Below are 19,179 nucleotides of genomic sequence, written 5' to 3' on the forward strand. Positions count from 1 at the left end.
CTTTATATACATGACGTAGATAATGAAGTTCCTAACAGGATAGCTGCGTTCGGGTCAGTTTTATATAATGTTTAATAATATATAAATAAAAAAATAAATTGATATGTTGTTAACATGTGTATTGTTTTTTCTTTGAAAGACCATCTGGAGCTACAGAGAAAATAATGCAGACAATTGTAGTACTTCTAAAAAGGATGCTTGATAATCATAATCCACATGTACAAGCGTTTAGATCGGCTCGAGAAAGATTTGATTTAACCAATAATGCTGCGAATTTGAGATTAAGGATTCCTGCAGAAAGAAATGCTGATGCAAGGACTCATTATTTGCCTACATGCAATGAGGTTGCTGGTTTGATACCAGGTGATTTCAACTCGTGTGTATTTAATCGTGACATCGTGATAGAAAATCGTTCCGGAGGTTTGCAAAGAATAAGTGAACTCCATCCAACTTACTTGCCTCTCCAATATCCATTATTGTTTCCATATGGAGAGGATGGTTACAGGTTAGGCATTGACATTGGTTTTATAGATACGGTTGGAAGAAAAAGGAAAACAGTTTCCATGAGAGAATTTTATGCTTTCCGAATATTCGAAAGATATCAAGAGTCTTCAGCGATTGTAATGTCGGGAAAATTATATTAGCAATTTTTGGTAGACACGTTCACAACCATAGAATCTAACAGGTTGAATTTTATTTGGCTAAACAAAACAAACTTCGGACGGAAAGAATCGATAAAATAGTTGAAGCTGTTAACCAAGGAAACGAAGATCTTGCAGAATATCTCCAATAGAATTCCAGAAGAGAGGTCTGCCTCATGCACACATGATCTTATTCCTGCACCCAGACTATAAAATGCGTACACCAGAAGATATTGATCGATTCATAAGCGCTGAGATTCCTGATAAAGAACTGGATAAGTATTTATATGAAGTTGTTTCAGATGTTATGATTCATGGACCTTGTGGTATTCATCACAGAGAAAATGTTTGCATGAATAATGGTCAGTGCACTAAGTTTTTTCCAAAACCATTCATGGAAAAAATTGTCGTCGACGACGCTGGTTATCCAATATACAAACGGAGACAAGACGGAAGAATTGTGCATAAAAGAGGTTTTGATTGTGATAACAGCTTCGTTATTCCGTATAACCGGGATTTGTCCATACGTTATCGTGCTCATATTAATGTTGAGTGGTGTAATCAGTCACGCTCAGTGAAATATCTTTTCAAGTACGTCACCAAAGGGCCGGATTACATTAGAGCTACTGTAGAAGAGGAGGATGAGCATAATGAGATCAAGAAATATTATAGCTGCAGGTATGTATATTTATAATTTTTTAAAAAATGTAAGATAAATTTGAGCTTACGTAAATTTTTTGTTATTTTTATTAGATATGTCTCCGCATGTTAAGCAGCTTGGCGAATATTGGCTTTTCCGATTTGTTATCGTACTACACCCGTAGAAAAACTTCCGTTTCATCTTCCTGGACAGGAATTGGTTGTTTACAACGAAGATGATCCTATCGCAGATGTTATGAAGCGTTCTGCCACAAGATCCAAATTGTTGGCTTGGATGGAATGCAATAAAAAATACCTGGAAGGTAGAAGTCTCACTTATGCTGAATTCTCCTAACATGTTTGTGTGGGTTAAGAGTAAAAGAATCTGGCAACCAAGATCTAAGAAAAGAAAGAGTTTTGCAGTAGGTAGAGTTACTTATGTACCACCTTCTATAGGGCAGGCCTATTACTTGAGAGTTCTACTTAATACTGTCCCAGGAACCACAAGTTTTGAATTCTTAAAGACGGTTAAAGGTAAACTTTACGAAGAATTTAAAGATGCATGTTTTGCATTGGGATTATTGGATGACGACAAAGAATATATTTTAGCTATAAAGGAAGCAAGTACATGGTCTTTTGGACCGTTTCTAAGGAAGTTGTTTGCTATTCTATTGCTTTCAAAAAGTATTTCAGTGCCTCTCGATCTCTGGGTCGCTACGAAGGATATATTGTGTGAAGATATATTATATTTGCAAAGGAACCGTACGAACAACCACGGTACATATATAGTTATTTTTATAAATTTATTAAAATAATATAAAGATATACTAATCTGACAATGTTCACGTTTATTATTCATAAATAAAATTATGTCAACTAAAATCAACCTACTTTATAATGCAGGTCTAGTGTTAAGTCAAGAACAGATAACAAACCTATGTCTAGCTGAGATTGAAATGATTATGCGGTCTAATGGAAGCTCTTTGTCAACTATTGTGAATATGCCTAAACGAGATGAATCTGTGATGGATAATAATGAGAATAGGCTTCTCATAGAGAGAAACTACAAACGTGATGAACAAGTAAAGAATTACAACAGGTTATTATGTATGACAACCTATGAGCAAAAAAAACGTTTATTTAGAAATTATTAATGCTGTGAATCGAAACAAGGGAGGTATGTTTTTTGTTCATGTATTTGGTGGTACTGGAAAAACATTCTTATGGAGTATTCTTGGTGCTGATATTCGTTCTAGGGGTGATATTGTTCTTAATGTTGCGTCAAGTTGTATAGCTGCTTTGCTTATGGAAGGTGGTAGGACAACACATTCTAGATTTAGTATACCCATCCATGTGAACGAATATACAACGTGTTCGATAGATGTCAATTCTCACCTTGCTGATTTAATTAGAGAAGCAAGACTCATTATATGGGATGAGGCTCCAATGATGAACAAGTATTGTTTCGAAACGTTGGATAGGAGTTTGCGAGATATTATGAGAAAAGGTATGGGATCGGGTTTTTGGAGGAAGGGTTTTGGTTTTGGGGGGGTGATTTTAGACAGATTCTACCGGTTGTGCCAAAAGCTGGTAGAGTTGGTAAATAGTTGTAAAGTACTTCAACTTACACAAAATATGAGACTCCGTAAGGCTCAAAACAGTAGCGATGCAAATGATCTCTCTACGTTTTCAAAATGGCTTCTCGATATTGGGGATGGCAAAATCAACGAGCCTAACAATGGTGAGGCAGAAATAGACATACCCAAGGATTTATTGATTACAGAATGTGATAATCCTATACAAGCTATTGTTAAAGAGATATACGGTACATCTTTTGCAACAAGGAACGATGCAAAATTCTTTTGCGAAAGAACTATCCTGAGTCCTAGGAATGATGATGTCAATAAGATAAATCAATATATGCTCTCTCAAATTCCAGGTATATCAATAGTATTTTTGTTTTTCAATTTTATTTTCAATTTCAGTGTAAACAGATTCTCATTCTAATTTTTAATAATTAGGGGAAGAGATACAATATTTGAGTTCAGATAGTGTCGAGACTTCTGATACAAGTGCTTATGACGATATGATCTACACTCAGGAATTCTTAAACAGTATTCAAGTTTCTGGATTACCTAACCATGTTCTCACATTGAAAAAGGGAGCACCTATCATGTTGCTTAGGAATATTGATCCTAAGGGAGGTTTATGCAATGGAACGAGGTTGATTGTTACGCAAATGGCTAATCATGTTATCGAAGCAAGGATTGTAACAGGTAAAAAAAAAACGTCAATGATAGAGTTCTTATTCCTAGGATGTTTGTCTCGCCACCGGATGCAAAGTTTCCCTTTCGTATGAGACGTCGTCAGTTTCCCGTTGCTCTTGCATTTGCGATCACTATAAACAAAAGCCAAGGTCAGACGTTGGAACAAGTTGGATTGTATCTACCCAAGCCCGTATTTACGCATGGGCAACTATATATTGCATTTTCTAGAGTAACAAGCAGAAAATGCTTGAAGATTTTGATTACAGATGAAGAAGGAAAATGTCAGAACAAAACCCTTAATGTGGTTTTCAAAGAAGTCTTTCAAAATATATGATTTCCTTTTAAGCATCTAATATCTACTATAATGTTTCATTTCATACTATTGTCATCCGGTATTCAGTTTTTACCCCTTAATAATATTACCTTTATCATATTAATATCAAAGTCTTAAGTTTTTAAAAATGAAAACATGAAAATATCTTCAATAAGTTAACATCTTCAAGTGTGACAACCCTTATATTAAACTGTAATTATTTATATAATATTAGAATTTTTAATAAACAAACAGCGTTTAGTCGTGACTCTTTGTATTCCTACAAACCAAAAACCCCCTTTTGTTTTTTATAACAGAGAAGAATCAAGAATTAACCTAATTTGAGAAAACTATGAGGTTCGATTATATTGCTGATTTGCTGCCCCGAAGAACTAATTGGTGTGTAAACGCCAAGGTCTTAAAGTGAGAGAGTTCTTTACCAAACGAGTTCTGCTTCTTGTGGATGAAAAGGTTAGTGTCGTTAGTTAAATTGATTTTATTGAAATCTGATGTTCTAATAGTTATTGTATATAATATCTCTTACACAATTGTTGAAAAACTGTGAAGGGAGACATAATTGAAGCTCCTTATTTACCTGATACACTCACTAATCTCCTGGAATATATTGAGGATGGTGAGTGGTATAGTATTAGAAATTTCAAAGTGATCAATCCAACCATGGAGGAAAGGAATACTCATCATCCCTATCAGATTAAATTTACGGGTGAAACCAAGATGTGGCTGCTCGAATCATTGAGTCCTAAAAACTACTTTCGGTTTGAGGATTTGGATGATATAAAACGTGGAAGAATAAATCATCACATCTCTTTCGGTAAGAATTTCTTAAATAGATTTTATTTTATTTTTTAACAATCCGTCAATGTAGTTAATGGGTATCTTTGTGTTCGGAAAACTAAATTCTTTTTAGGATTTATGTCATTTTGTGTAATGGTGCTTCGAAAAAAAAAGCGATCAACACTTTACCAAAAATAGTTTAGAAACACTCTGTAAACCTAAACTATTTATTTTACCCTTATTAGATGTTTGTGCGTGTATAATGGATGTGGAAGATAGAAGGAAACCTGCAAGTATCATTGATAATGATGAAGTTGTTCTCATATTGTTGAATGGCACGTAAAAGATATTAACTCTACCTTTATGACTGTTATGTTTTAATGCTGTCTTGGTTGAAATTTAAATTGATTTGATAAACATGTAGGTGTGAAACTGTGAAGTGTCGTCTCAAAGACAATACGCATTCAAATTCATGACCATATGGCAATCGAGCGGGTGCCATCTCATTTACAAATCCGAACCTGTGTTCCGTGTAATGCGGTTTATGAGGGTTGGAGAATACGAAGGTATGTACATAAGTTTTTCATATAAGGTATTCAATGAATTCATCTAAAATTATAAATGTTCATAGGTGCACCATGTCTTGAAACCACTTTGGACTCTTCGAAGATCTTTATAAAACCAGAATTCGAAGGACTGGAGCATCACCAGGCTATGTAAGATGTATTGACTTATATGAAATCAAGTTCGGTATTATGTTTAACTAAATTTTCTTAAAACACTTAATATATTTTCAAGACTGAATTTGCTGAACGTTATTACATTAACCATGTGATCAAGCAGCAAAGTGAAAGATCAGACACTCAAATATAAAGAATGGAGCGTTGGTCGACTAATTTTATCTTTTGTAATGTCTATAAAATTTAGTAAGTTTGTATTAACCGCTAATTGAAATCCAACTTTGTATTACTCTTATATTTGGTTTGAAACTAAGATGATACATTATAATATATAATTTTAAACCATTGGCAATTCCTCACCCTTTTAAAAATTTGGAAATTACTTATTGAATTTCAATATATATTTTCTATAGTTTAATAGTTTATTATAAAGACTCGGTTAATATTTCACATTGAAAGTATTACACAAAACTAGGTTTAGATAAAAAATAAAAAATTATACACAAAAATAAAAAATAAAATAAAAAATTAATGAAAGAATATCAACTCATCTATAAAATCATACACAAAAATATGTTTTACAGCTCATAAGAAATAAAAAGCACAAACGTAGATAAATAAAATAATTTAAGTTTTACATCAATATTTAGAATATTTTAAACTTTTAAGAGGTTTCGAAATATAAAATTTGAATCTTTTAAAAAGTTTCAATATTTATATTTTTTTAAATTTTTAAAATTTAATAATTATAATATTTAAAAACTTTTTAAAAGCTAAGAACTTATAAATATTGAAACTTTTAAAAATTTTAAATATTATAATATATTTTTTTTGAAACTTTTTAAAGTTTTAATTTGATCAAATAAAAAACTGGATCAAACCGAATATAAAACTTTTAAACTTAGACGCCTGATAAATCAAGCTTTCCTGCTCATTCGTTGTTGCTTGTTGGTAGCATATTAATCTTATTTATACTGGTTCTGAACCACTGTCTAAAAAATTTCTAGCCGATGTGGGATATTGTATACAATTCTTTTATTTCCATAAATTCAAAATTTTTCTTTTTTCTAAAAAGTTCTGGAAATTTAAAAAATGTTAATGAATGACATATTAAATTCTGATAGGTTGTTTAAAATAATTTTTAATATAGTTTATTCTAGAAATTTTAAAAATGTTAATTAGTGAGGTGGCTAATCACTATTGGTGGTTTTAAAGCTTAGGTGGACGACTTAATGAGTTTATAGCTTCTAATTTTTATTAGTATAAATTCTTGATAATTCAATAAAACATTTAACACTTTAAAAAAATATAAACTACTATATTTAAATATGTCAATTATTACATATAAATTCATTAAAGTTACTTATCATAAGGTAAAAAGACAATTCTTATTAAAGTTTTAATACCGCGCTTTAAGCGCAGGTTCCTCCCTAGTAAACCCGTATTTTTGTATTCTATTTAATTTTATACTTTTAAAACTTTTGTAGATATGAAAGTATTTGATTTTCTTTTAAAAAAAATTATATACTTTTCAATTATATTATTAAATTTGGTTATAGCGATTATGGTTTGGTTTAACGATCGTTCGGTTCGATAACTATCTTTGAGAGAGAGAAAAAAGCATACAACGATACTACTTGGGTCTATAGAATATAGAGCCCATTAGGCCCAAAATTAAATATTCTTCTCCGTCTTCCAGGTTCCGTTTTGATCGGACGGGACCAGAGGCAAACTCCGAAGAGAATGGCTCCGAAGAAGAAACCTCAGAAGCAAAGCAGCAAAGCTGCTGCTTCGTCTTCATCGTCGAAATCGAATTATCAGAAACCTTCTTCAGGTCCCAAACTTCAGATTTCGGCGGAGAACGAAGATCGTTTGCGGCGGTTATTGCTCAACTCTGGCCGCTCCGGTCCTTCGGTTCCGGCTCCTATCAGTAATTCGCTCTCCAAGGCTCAAAAGACAAAGAAACTCACTAATGTCTATGAGAAGCTCTCTTGCGAAGGCTTCGTTGATGATCAGATTGAGCTCGCTCTCTCTTCTCTTAGAGTAAAACTCTTTCACCATTCTCTCTCGTCTTTCTTGCAATTTTAGTTTAGCTTTTCACTTTTGGAAATGTCTGAGGTTTATGTATATGTTAAGGATGGAGCTACGTTTGAGGCTGCACTTGATTGGCTTTGCTTGAACTTGCCGAGTCATGAGTTGCCAGTGAAGCTTTCTACTGGAGCTCCTCGCTTTCCTACCACAAGTATGGATAAGATTGCGTACACGTAAACGCTTACACTTGTTGTGTATTGATGCCTGTACCTCCCCATTGGTGTTGCAGGTGGTTCTGTGGGTGTGATATCGATCTCCAGGGAAGATTGGAATGATTCTGCTTATTCTTCCGTCCAGGTAGAGGAGGAGAAGCCTGAGGTTTTAGTTCGAGTGAAGGGTAAGAAAGATGAAGAAGATGCTCTTAATTCTAGTAAATCATCTCAAGCTGATTGGATCCGTCAGTATATGATGAGACAGGAAGAGGTACTCATATAGAATGCTTTAATCAAGAAGCGGTTTGTTTAAGCTTAATACATGATAGTTCTAGCCACAAAGTCTTCGGTAGAGTTAGTAAATAACCTGAAAGCTTATTTTAACAGATTAATTTGCTCATTGAATCAAATTTGCAGGAAGAACCGGAATGTTGGGATGATGAGGTTGATGGTATTGACTCCAACAGGAAGGTAAATCAAGTTGTTTCCAGGCCCTTTTTTCCATTATATCACCAAAATGGAATATGGTAGACTATTAGTGAGACCTGTTCCTTAATGGATGTGATGTGGTTACACTTTTGCAATTTCCTTGTATGTTAGCTTTCACGCATCTTGCTCACGAGTAAATATTCCCTCAATGATTTTAGACTATTACAAAACTGTGAATATCTGTACGTTCCTGAATTTGGATCATGAATTGTTGTTTTTCTGAAAACGGTATTATGTGGGTTTAGGTTATCCGTCATGGCATAAGTTTAGTAAAGCTATTTTTCTCGTTTTTTCGGATTTACTGCGGCTCTGGTTGTGGCAACCTGTTATCAATAATAGATTTTCTTTGCCATTTAATAAAAGTGGAACCTTTATTCATCTGCTTATGATGATTATGTGAAATTACAGACTTCTATCAGTTATTTTGCAATACCATATTAGTCGTTCTTCCTTGTTTTTATGTCTCTCTCTACTGTGATATCTTTATTTCGAAAATCACACTAGGTATCTGGTCCGAGGCCTTTTGATGTGATTGCCAAAGAATATTATACGGCAAGATCAAATGCTATAATGGCAAAGGAGAAGCGTGATAAAAAAGGACAGGAGCAAGCAGGCCTAGCCATTCGCAAGCTCAAGCAAGAGATATCTGATCTTGGTTAAGTTCAATCTTTTAGTAATCAATCAGTCTATCATTTGACCTGGTGCAGCATGTCATGATCTATATGAGTTTATTTTGCAGGGCTATCAGAAGCAACAATGGAATCTGAATTTCAGCGTCAACATGCTTTTGAAAGTGCTACAGAACAAGAGTTAACCTGTCCAATGCCCGATAACACTAATGAGTCGGTTGATGCTGACAATACCTCTGTTCAGCTGGTAGATAACTCGACCTTGGATGCCAATCCTGCAGGGAGCCGTGAGTCCGAGGAAATTGAACCTAAAGTTATTCCCTCAAGTTCCCCGGGACAAGATTTAGTTGCATTGGATGAGGATTCAGAGGACGTGGAACTTGGCGGTACATTCTTTGAAGAAATTCCGCCTTCTGAAGCTTCACCCCATGAACTTCTGGAATTGCAGAAGGAGGAGATGATGAGAGAACTACGCAGTGAGAAGAATCTCGGGAAACTAGACGGTATATGGAAGAAGGTAACTCTTTCATCAAACAAGATTCTAGGATAATTTACTTTCAAAGTTCTATTGCAAGTAAAGGTGCTTAATGCATTTATTGCTCATCTGCTTGCTTCTTAATTTTTCATTTTGTCACATATGCTGACATAATGATAGATATGGAATTTCCTTCTTTCGTTTTAACGTGTAGGCTTGGTAGCTTTAATACTGGCCGCTTCTATTAGTCGACTATCTATTTAACATACAAAATTTACAGGGTGAGGTGCAAAAGATCCCAAAGGCATTTCTTCATCAATTGTGTCAAAGATCAGGGTGGGAAGCACCAAAGTTCAGTAAAGTAACCGGTGAAGGAAGGAATTTCTCTTATACTGTAAGTATTCTGCGCAAAGCCAGTGGACGGGGTAAAAATAGACAAGCCGGGGGTCTGGTAACTCTTCAACTTCCTCGTAAAGATGAAAACTTTGAATCCATCGAGGTACTCGTTTAATCCATGTTTTAAAAATTTATATTCTTTTAGTAAGATGTGAAAGTGTATCTTGCTAGGGTCTCGTGACTAAATGTAGTTAGGGATATATCTTCTCCGAAGAAAGTTCCAGTTTAATTTCTTGATTGCCAAGTTCCGACTTCTGAGTAAACAAGAAACTATAGTGCACTATTATTTGGTTAACAACGTTGCTCAAAGTTTTGGGTCTGATTATGAACTTTATCCAAGTTGTAAGCTGTTGATTGGAAATATTCATTGGTGCCTGATAAATATGTTGACCATATGATCAGTGTACTAATATCTTGTGAACTTGTGTGTGACAGGATGCGCAAAACAAAGTTGCGGCATTTGCTCTTCATAAGCTCTTTTCTGATTTACCTGTCCACTTTGCAATTATGGAGCCTTATGCCTCTCTAGTTTTGAACTGGAAACAAGGTGATTTCATTTATTTCGTCTCTTTTGTTTCATCCAATAAACTTTGCAGTAACATGTCTTACCCCCTTCTATTTATGTTGACATTGACATATCCTATTTGAAAACAATTTTTTTTCTCACTAGTCCAGGAAATGTGGGGCTATAAACATTTTTGGAATTGTAACTCTACAACATTTATTTTTGCATGAGAGTTTTGGTATTTATTTGTTCAAAACATTTTGAATGTCAATTAGAGCATCAGTATTAATTGAAAGTTTTACCTCATATGAATAAACTGGAGGGAACACGACATAATCATGTGCTAAAGATTTTGCGTATATCTAGTGTGACCATTCTAATGTAACATAAATAGGTTCTGTTTGGCATATCTTTATTAATCTAATACAGTTGCTTTGAGCTTCTACAGAGGAATTGTTGTGTACCATACAAAGCACAGAAGAAGACCGAAGAGCTAATTTTGTTGATAGGTTGCTTGAGGAGGACAATTTCAGTTTGCCTGCTTCGTCGAGTGGCATTGAGGATGCACTTCCATTGGTAGACTCCTATGTCAAGGAGAAAGATGACTTGGGTCTAGTCCAATCTAACCGCAGAGCTAAAAGTATGATTGTCACAGATACATCTGTGGTTCATGTAGTTACTAAAATAATATAACTCTGGATTTTACTGCCAAAAATTTATTAGCAGGATATATAATCCTCCATTTGCTGTGTTACAGGAGAATCTTCTATAGGAGCTGAGTGTTTATCTCTCCAACAAAAACACGAAAACAAAAAGAGAACGCAGAAGTACAAGGTAGAATATTCTTATGTTTGCACAGAAGTTTGGCTCTAGATGGTAAAGATGTCGTTCATGTAGCTAATTTTATGCCTTACAGTTATATATTTATAAAGCTTACCAGATTAGATTAGTTTGTTGCAGTAAGAAGTATAGGACTGTGTTGTCAGCATTGTCAGATCTGTGTTAGTGCAGCTCTTACAGTCATCCTACTATTCTTTTGCAGGACATGTTGAAAACTAGAACTGCGCTTCCTATATCTGAAGTGAAGAATGGCATACTGCAGCATCTGATAGAAAAAGATGTCTTGGTGGTATGCGGCGAAACTGGCTCTGGAAAAACTACACAGGTTTGGTCTCGCCAGCCTCTCCCTGTTACTTAGTGTTGATAAAATACTTGCTGTTTGCTCCTTTATTACTGAATTTATCTTCCACCTTAAAGCTTTGAGTTATTTCTAACTGTGCAACATTATTCCAGGTTCCTCAATATATATTGGATGACATGATTGATTCGGGGCATGGTGGATACTGTAATATCATATGCACACAACCTCGGCGTATAGCAGTGAGTATCTCGGTGTTCAGATGTGATATTGTTATATATTAGACGATATTATTAATTTGGGGCATGGTTTAATTTCTTGTTTGGTCCATATTGACGTAAACTACAATCCCTTTTATTTTTGTTGATCCTTTTATTTCTGCAAAGCGTAATGATGTCATTTAGTGTAGCCCTGCAGATTTCTTTTTAATTTTTTGCTTCTGCTATTAACTCAGTAATATGGTCTAGGCTATCTCTGTTGCTCATAGAGTTGCTGATGAGCGTTGTGAATCCTCTCCAGGCTCAGATGACTCCTTGGTTGGGTATCAAGTTCGTCTTGAAAGTGCAAGGTCTGCCCCTTAATTTTGAGATTTTTTTTGTATTGGTTTACGAGCTTATATGGTTTTCCTGTTTTTACTTTCAATAATATTCATTGGAGTTGTGGATTAAGCAAATTTACCTTGGGATATTTATATCTTTGTTCAGGAGTGACAAGACTAGGCTGCTGTTTTGTACTACTGGCATTCTACTGAGGAAACTCGCTGTAAGTCCCCTATATTATCATTAAGCTCTTGCAAGCAAATAATTCCTCGTACGTGCTATAGTGTTTTATGCTACTGAGAAAGAGTAACATTTTATGCTGCACACATATTCTGCTGATATGGACAAAGGTGAACAATCATCGCTTCATTACAGAAATATGGTTTTTAGAGAACACGACCTTTGCAGAAAGTATTATGTAAATAGTTTCTGTTAACTAAGGGGGACATTAGAAGTCCGATAGTTGATGCGGTTGGCTCATCATTAGTTTATCAGAGTTTTTTTTTTCCTGCAAAACAAAGCTGAAGAATTGGTGTTCCAGTTGCTGAGACACTGTAATGCTGTTTTTGTATAGCATAATGAAAGAAGCCACATTTATGAGATAATAATCAGCATTCTCACTTATTGTTTTTTTTTTTTTTTTTTTTCTGTTTGCTCGTTTGTGCACACCTTTCAGGGGGATAAAACCTTGAACGATGTTACACATATTATAGTCGATGAAGTGCATGAGCGGTCTCTTTTGGTGAGTCTTCATTAGCTCAGACTCTAAGCCATAAATTTCATCATTGTTAAGAATAATAGATACACAGTACAAGGTTCTACACAACATCATCTAATGCATCACTAGGATATAAGTACCTGTTTACCAATGGAAACCGGGATTTTAGTATTAAATTTTTAAATATGCTCTTATAGTGACACTCTACTACGTATTTAAACTTTTACAACGTGAAGACCAAAAGCTTGTATCCTTGGTGGTCTATACCTTTTCCCCACCTCTCTCTTCTGGCTTCTTTTTACCCTACTTAAGAATAGAGCCACTCATTTTGCTTCCAATTAATTTTTGTGCTGTTAACCATTTTAAGTATCTCAGTTTCCTCATTCCATAAAGAAAAAAAATGCTAGATTTGTATTTCTCGTTTTGCAAGCGTTTGACAATCTGACAGGAGACTGCCTTTCAATCTTTTCTTAAAATCAACTTGTGGGTGTGAGCATTTTTCGTATTTCCATTTCAGGGTGATTTTCTTCTCATTATTTTGAAGAGCCTGATTGAGAAGCAATCATGCGATAATACATCACGTAAATTGAAAGTTATCCTTATGTACGTATTCGTGGCTTTTATTTTTGAAGGCAGATGTAAATAGTTAAGTAAAATTCATATTAATCTCTGCTTTTGATCCTGTTCAGGTCTGCTACTGTTGACGCTGATCTATTCTCAAGATATTTTGGTCACTGTCCTGTGATTACTGCTCAAGGACGAACACATCCAGTCACTACCCACTTCCTGGAAGAGATTTATGAGAGAATTAACTACCTTCTTGCTCCAGATTCTCCTGCTGCGCTAAGATCTGATACATCTATGAAAGGAAAGGTACTTGGGTTATTCGTATCCGACACATCATCTGTATACTTCTGTGATCCCCTTTTCACTTTCACCAGCAACTCCCATGTTTTTTGGACATCTCTTTCATTCACTTGCTTTAACGAGCCTGCATCAGTTGAGCTTTTCCTTAGCAGAACTAAATATAGATCGATGTAGCTGCTTAGAAAATTGTACTCCTTGACTAATGAGTTTTCTTCCGATTTTGTGTTTCATTCATATGGATAATCGTATTCTATTTTCAGAAAAAGTATACCGTATACGTCCAGGTTGAAGGACTTGTACAAAGTTCTTCGTCTTTTTGTGGGGCCTCACATTGAATGGCCTTTACATTTCCATGATTGTAATATGTGCATTCCTTTTGATCACATTTGTGTTTTATGATTTTAAAATTTGGATTATACTGTTGATATACTGTACTCTCATTTAGCTTGCACTGGAAAAGGTATGATTATGTGTAGTTAATAAATGGTTTTGATATCTGCAGCTTGGTTCTGTAAATGACCGTAGGGGAAAAAAGAATCTTGTATTGGCTGGCTGGGGCGACGATTATTTGCTTTCGGAGGACTGTCTTAATCCATTTTATGTTTCCAGTAATTACAACTCATACTGTGACCAAACACAACAAAATATGGTACGGCCACTTTGAGCTTCTGTTACTTATTCACCTAGTTATCCTGATCTTCTTATTCACCCAGTTATTCTGAGTCCAAACAACTTGTGAGTGTTGTGTAGAAAAGGTTAAATGAAGATATAATTGACTACGAGCTTCTTGAAGAGTTGATATGCCACATTGATGACACTTGTGAGGAAGGGGCCATACTTATTTTTTTGCCTGTAAGCTGATACTGAGATATATTATGTTAATGAGATTCGCTCATCCTCTTCATCGCTTTGGCTTGATATTTTTTTGTTTAATAACAGGGAGTGTCAGAAATTTACATGTTACTTGATAGGCTATCTGCTTCCTATCGTTTTCGTGGACCGTCTGGAGATTGGCTTCTTCCTCTACATTCTTCTATTGCATCTACAGAACAGAGAAAGGTGTTTCTTCGCCCCCCTAAAGGCATACGAAAGGTAATTTCATGTGACATCCATATTATTATCTGTTGCACTATTGCTATCTCTGGTTTAGATGTCGACTCACTAGGAAGTGAGTCACTTTTCATCCATTTCAGTTTTATTTTTAATGCGTTGCTTTTACATTTTCTCTATTGGAAATCTATGTAAAGTTGTAAGGCGTTCTAGGTTGTATGTGTTGAATATTGATGTATTGTTTACTTCGGTTATAAGAGTTTCATCTCATTTCGTGCTACTACGTATTTCCTTTATTTCCACTAGCATATGAATTTTCAGTGATATGTTCCAGAGACAACTTTTTCCCTTACCTTCTTCAGGTTAACAAAAGAATCACATCGTCAGTATTGGTCTTGTTGAAAGTTGTATTATGTGTATATAGTATACAGTATTGGTATCATGGAGTCATGGACCTCTGCAAAGCTAATCTGATTCTTCTTTTGCGTCATCTCTTATGTTCAGGTTATTGCCGCTACAAATATTGCGGAGACTAGTATAACAATTGATGATGTGGTGTACGTGATTGACAGTGGCAAACACAAGGAAAATCGCTATAATCCACAGAAGGTATTCCGAATGCTAGTGAATCCATTGCATTTTTCTTCTATAACGATGCTTGTAGACCATCTAATCTTTTGTGTTTGTTTCCTTTCCCCCTTTGAACTCCATAACTTTTTCTGAATATGAGTTGAACAGTATGCACATTTTGTAGTTAGTTGCTTCCCCTTAAGTATTAACCTGGTCTTAAGATTGGTGTCCGGTATTTTGATATATGAATTAACCTGTATCTTGGAATTAATTTTTAGTTCTCTATATTGAAACCGAAAGCTCCCTGGATTTACAAGTTCTGTTTGATTACAGTTTGTATATATCTGCATGATTGCCTCATGATCATTATGTTTTGTCTCTGAGATGTTAGTTTGGTTCTCAATTATTATTTTTATCTTAGAAATTGTCAAGCATGGTGGAAGATTGGATATCTCAAGCAAATGCAAGACAAAGAACAGGAAGAGCTGGACGCGTCAAACCTGGGATTTGCTTTTCACTGTACACACGCTATAGGTTCGAGACGCTAATGCGTCCCTATCAGGTGTTTTGAATAGGTCCTTTCCTGGTATCTTGTTCACTTGGTTTTAGCCATTTAACTCATCTGTTCCACACTGATTTTAAGGTTCCTGAGATGCTGCGGATGCCATTAGTAGAGTTATGTCTACAAATCAAATTGCTTGGCTTGGGTCACATTAAGCCTTTTCTGTCCAAGGCAAGTGACGGCATCTTTGCTAAAAAAATAGATACTCATTATCATCCATCTGATACTGATTTATATTCACTGTCTTCAGGCGTTGGAACCTCCCAGTGAAGGTGCTATGACCTCTGCAATTTCATTGTTACACGAGGTAATATGTAATGGATTGAAGTTTCCTGAATCAGTCATATTTGATACATCCAACCTGTCATTTGGACATATAGCTAATGTATTTGAGGTTTTCTTCTCGTGTGTCTGATTAATCTTTATTCCATTGGTAGCCTTAGGGTTTATGTTATGCTTTCTGAACCCCCATTTTAGCTCCAATTGATGGAGGATCAAAAAGAGATTTTTACATACCTTTAAGAGTTTTTTGTGCAAGCTCTCTCTTATGAACCATGTATACTTTAGGTTGGTGCTGTTGAAGGGGATGAAGAGTTGACACCACTTGGGCATCATTTAGCAAAGCTTCCTGTTGATGTGTTAATTGGAAAGGTTTGCTTCTGTAACATTACTATTGCACTAAAAATTCCCGAGTTGGAGGCCTTGGTCACTGACTCTCATATATATGTTTTATCTCATCATGTGTTCTCTTTCACTTTCTTAAGAAAAAGGCTGTCTAGGTTTCAACATCGTTCGGTAACCAGAGAGTGCATCGTATAATTCTTTCCACCCATTATGACTATATGTTTGATAATTTGCAGATGCTGTTATATGGTGGAATATTTGGTTGCTTATCACCTATTCTCTCGATCGCTGCTTTCTTGAGCTACAAATCTCCGTTTATATATCCCAAAGATGAGGTACATTTTTACTTTCTTAGAACTTGGCTGATTTGGACAAGGAGTTTGTTAACTAACTCTATTTTCTTAGAAGCAAAATGTCGACCGGGTAAAACTTGCTCTTTTGTCTGACAATCTGGTGAGCTCGAGTGATTTAAACAACAATGACAGACAATCTGATCACCTCCTTATGATGGTTGCATACGATAAATGGGTGAAGATACTGCAAGAGGTATGTGATAAAAGGGATAAATGAGCTGTTTATTGAACAACTGAATAAAGCATGGATGGATTGAAATCTACTGATACTGAGTTTATGTCCGGTCTATTTTAGCACAGCGTTTATCAGCAATAATGACATGCTCTATGTGTTTGTGATGTCTTCAGCGAGGAATGAAAGCTGCACAAAGGTTCTGTGAATCAAAGTTCTTGAGCAGCTCAGTGATGCGGATGATCAGGTACATTTAAATTTTCTACAACAGATTTCCTTAAAATTGTTGAAATTTGAAGTTTATCCTAGTTTATGGTAATAACCTTCAGTTTTGAGGTCGCCTGACTCACTATTTGGAAAATTTAGAAAGCTAAACAATTATGTTTATCGAAACATAATTTAATATGATTTAATATGTATAAGTAGTTTGACGGAAGATAGTAGTCATTTGTTAAAGTATCTTAACCTACGTCGTAGTGGAAATTTTTTCATTATATGCACGAGTCCTGTATTTTTTTTTTTTAAACTGAACGAAGGCTTACACTATTTATGTCTTCATCCTTCAAATCTTCTTATTGTTTTGTCACAATTATCAGAGACATGAGAGTACAATTTGGCACATTACTAGCCGATATCGGGCTCATCAATCTTCCTAAAACAGTAGAGGTAACTTATCTAACCCCATCTGAAACATTTTGCATATGCATGTGATTGTGGTGTATGTGATTGAGAGTCTGATCGTACAAGAACATTGAAATGATAGTTCTCAAGTTTACGGTACAGCTCAATGAGGTTCATCATATTTGTAAGGTTGGGCAGAAAGAAGGCTGTAGGTTTATTTTATAAAATCTGATCAGGAATCTCTTTGTTTATTATCATAGTTTTCGGGGAGAAAAAAGGAGAATCTGGATGTCTGGTTTTCTGACCCAACTCAACCTTTCAATATGTATTCACAACAACCTGAAGTTGTTAAGGTAAAGTACATCTGCTGCTCTTCTGCTCTGATTCTTTCTCGTGTTGCCAAAAATCTATACTACAGTTGTAAAAGAGGGTCTATGTCATTATTTATTTGGTGGGTAACTGAATTCAGCTGTCAATATGTACAGGCTATACTATGCGCAGGACTATATCCTAATATAGCAGCCAGTGATAAAGGAATTACAGAGACAGCGTTTAACAGTTTGACAAAGCAAGGAAACCAAACAAAGGGCTACTCGGCATGGTACGATGGCAGAAGAGAAGTTCATATCCATCCATCTTCTATAAACAGCAACTTCAAAGCATTTCAATACCCTTTCCTTGTATTCCTTGAGAAGGTAATCTGAGTTTTTAATCTGTGAATCATTTGATTTTACTTTTATTACTTATGATCTACGAGCCTCAGAATTTCAGACTTAGCTTTGTATGTATTGGACAAGAATGGTACTTTGCTATTTAAATTGTTGTTACCAGGCAGATTCTGATGTGAATTTGTAACCATCTAATCATAGGAAAATATTGTATCATGTAGGTCGAAACGAACAAGGTATATTTGCGAGATACAACCATTGTTTCTCCTTTCTCCATTCTACTTTTTGGCGGCTCGATCAATGTTCATCATCAGGTACAATTAGCCATATTGTGTTGTCTCAGAGATCCTTTACATCTTAAAACTCTTTGAAAATTCTTGGCACCTATGTCTCGGAAACGATTTGACGATGCATTTTGGATATTGTAATGTATGGCTCTTGGTTTGTTCTATACAATCTCTGTTGGATACTTTTTCTATGTCCACTTTACCTTAAAACTTGTATCTTTTGTTACAGAGTGGATCAGTAACCATTGATGGATGGTTGAAGCTAGCAGCACCAGCTCAAACTGCTGTTTTGTTTAAAGAGCTTCGGTTAACCCTCCACTCCATTCTCAGAGATCTTATCCGAAAACCCGAGGTTACTTATTCGATCCTTTGTTTGATCATCTACTTGGTGAAGTAAGTACTCAGGACTAAACTCTCCTCTCTCTCTTCACGTTTGTGTTTTTCAGAAATCAGGTATTGTCCACAATGAAGTCGTCAAATCTATGGTCCATCTTCTTATAGAAGAAGGCAAACCGCAACAGACATGAACTTAAAAAGGAAGATCAAATTGTCTGTAACTCACCAAGATTTAAAGGTGAACATAACACACAATGTTGATAGTACAGTGACTTCCGCAGCTAATATTTAATAATATCTTACTAATACTACAATGTGTACAATATCTTCTCCGGGGAAATGGTTAAAGATGACCTGAAACATTCGTTGATTACTTTAAGAAGCCCCCTTACAAACTCCCACTGGAGGTGGTCTAATGTTTCATTTAGATGCATGGAATATCAGTTAAATGGAGTAATTAGCAAATAAAAGTGTATATTAATTCTTATACACTAGACATTAGAGCTATTTGTGCAAACTCTGGTGTAATGAAAAATATATAATACAAAAAATCATCATTTTATAGACGACTCATATTCTTTTATAAAACAAGCTAAAATCAT

The 19,179-nt window shown here is 35.2% G+C and overlaps 2 protein-coding genes and 1 pseudogene across 4 annotated transcripts; all 3 read left to right on the top strand.

Moving 5' to 3' along the window:
* The first annotated feature begins 855 nt into the window (after nucleotides 1-855).
* On the top strand, nucleotides 856-3,270 carry LOC104753521 (uncharacterized). The gene is made up of 7 exons (XM_010475765.2): nucleotides 856-1,319; nucleotides 1,395-1,398; nucleotides 1,495-1,603; nucleotides 1,737-1,814; nucleotides 2,184-2,362; nucleotides 2,454-3,219; nucleotides 3,266-3,270. The coding sequence occupies exons 1-7, from the start codon at nucleotides 856-858 to the stop codon at nucleotides 3,268-3,270; spliced, it is 1,605 nt and encodes a 534-aa protein (XP_010474067.2).
* A 96-nt stretch (nucleotides 3,271-3,366) lies between these two features.
* On the top strand, nucleotides 3,367-3,881 carry LOC147925307 (uncharacterized; annotated as a pseudogene).
* A 3,124-nt stretch (nucleotides 3,882-7,005) lies between these two features.
* On the top strand, nucleotides 7,006-19,146 carry LOC104750225 (DExH-box ATP-dependent RNA helicase DExH7, chloroplastic). 3 transcript variants are annotated; one of them, XM_010471992.3, is made up of 35 exons: nucleotides 7,006-7,378; nucleotides 7,472-7,577; nucleotides 7,656-7,849; nucleotides 7,996-8,049; nucleotides 8,572-8,722; nucleotides 8,807-9,213; nucleotides 9,452-9,670; nucleotides 10,003-10,114; nucleotides 10,521-10,712; nucleotides 10,830-10,906; nucleotides 11,115-11,237; nucleotides 11,366-11,452; nucleotides 11,678-11,778; nucleotides 11,915-11,972; nucleotides 12,426-12,491; nucleotides 12,985-13,070; nucleotides 13,157-13,340; nucleotides 13,837-13,983; nucleotides 14,085-14,186; nucleotides 14,274-14,426; nucleotides 14,889-14,993; nucleotides 15,376-15,516; nucleotides 15,598-15,687; nucleotides 15,767-15,823; nucleotides 16,084-16,167; nucleotides 16,377-16,475; nucleotides 16,546-16,686; nucleotides 16,842-16,912; nucleotides 17,262-17,331; nucleotides 17,547-17,639; nucleotides 17,772-17,981; nucleotides 18,176-18,268; nucleotides 18,471-18,593; nucleotides 18,688-18,815; nucleotides 18,927-19,146. In XM_010471992.3, the coding sequence occupies exons 1-34, from the start codon at nucleotides 7,079-7,081 to the stop codon at nucleotides 18,766-18,768; spliced, it is 4,377 nt and encodes a 1,458-aa protein (XP_010470294.2). In that variant the 5' UTR covers nucleotides 7,006-7,078; the 3' UTR covers nucleotides 18,769-18,815; nucleotides 18,927-19,146. The 3 variants fall into 3 exon arrangements, with proteins under 3 accessions (XP_010470294.2, XP_010470293.2, XP_087346795.1); XM_087490669.1 differs by having other exon boundaries at nucleotides 7,049-7,378; nucleotides 11,730-11,778; XM_010471991.3 differs by having other exon boundaries at nucleotides 7,038-7,378; nucleotides 18,688-18,950.
* The last annotated feature ends 33 nt before the right edge of the window (nucleotides 19,147-19,179 follow it).

Source organism: Camelina sativa, chromosome 16 (genome assembly GCF_030686135.1).
Source record: "Camelina sativa cultivar CO46 ecotype springtype chromosome 16, ASM3068613v1".
NCBI classification, from domain to species: domain Eukaryota; kingdom Viridiplantae; phylum Streptophyta; class Magnoliopsida; order Brassicales; family Brassicaceae; genus Camelina; species Camelina sativa.

Coding starts and splice junctions, on each gene's coding strand:
- LOC104753521 (XM_010475765.2), top strand. CDS start 856: ATGCGTACACCAGAAGATATTGATCGATTCATAAGCGCTGAGATTCCT. Junction 1,604..1,736: donor CAATAAAAAATACCTGGAAG/GTAGAAGTCTCA, acceptor CACCTTCTATAG/GGCAGGCCTATTACTTGAGA. Junction 1,815..2,183: donor ATTCTTAAAGACGGTTAAAG/GTAAACTTTACG, acceptor TTTATAATGCAG/GTCTAGTGTTAAGTCAAGAA.
- LOC104750225 (XM_010471992.3), top strand. CDS start 7,079: ATGGCTCCGAAGAAGAAACCTCAGAAGCAAAGCAGCAAAGCTGCTGCT. Junction 7,850..7,995: donor ATATGATGAGACAGGAAGAG/GTACTCATATAG, acceptor TCAAATTTGCAG/GAAGAACCGGAATGTTGGGA. Junction 9,671..10,002: donor AAAACTTTGAATCCATCGAG/GTACTCGTTTAA, acceptor TGTGTGTGACAG/GATGCGCAAAACAAAGTTGC.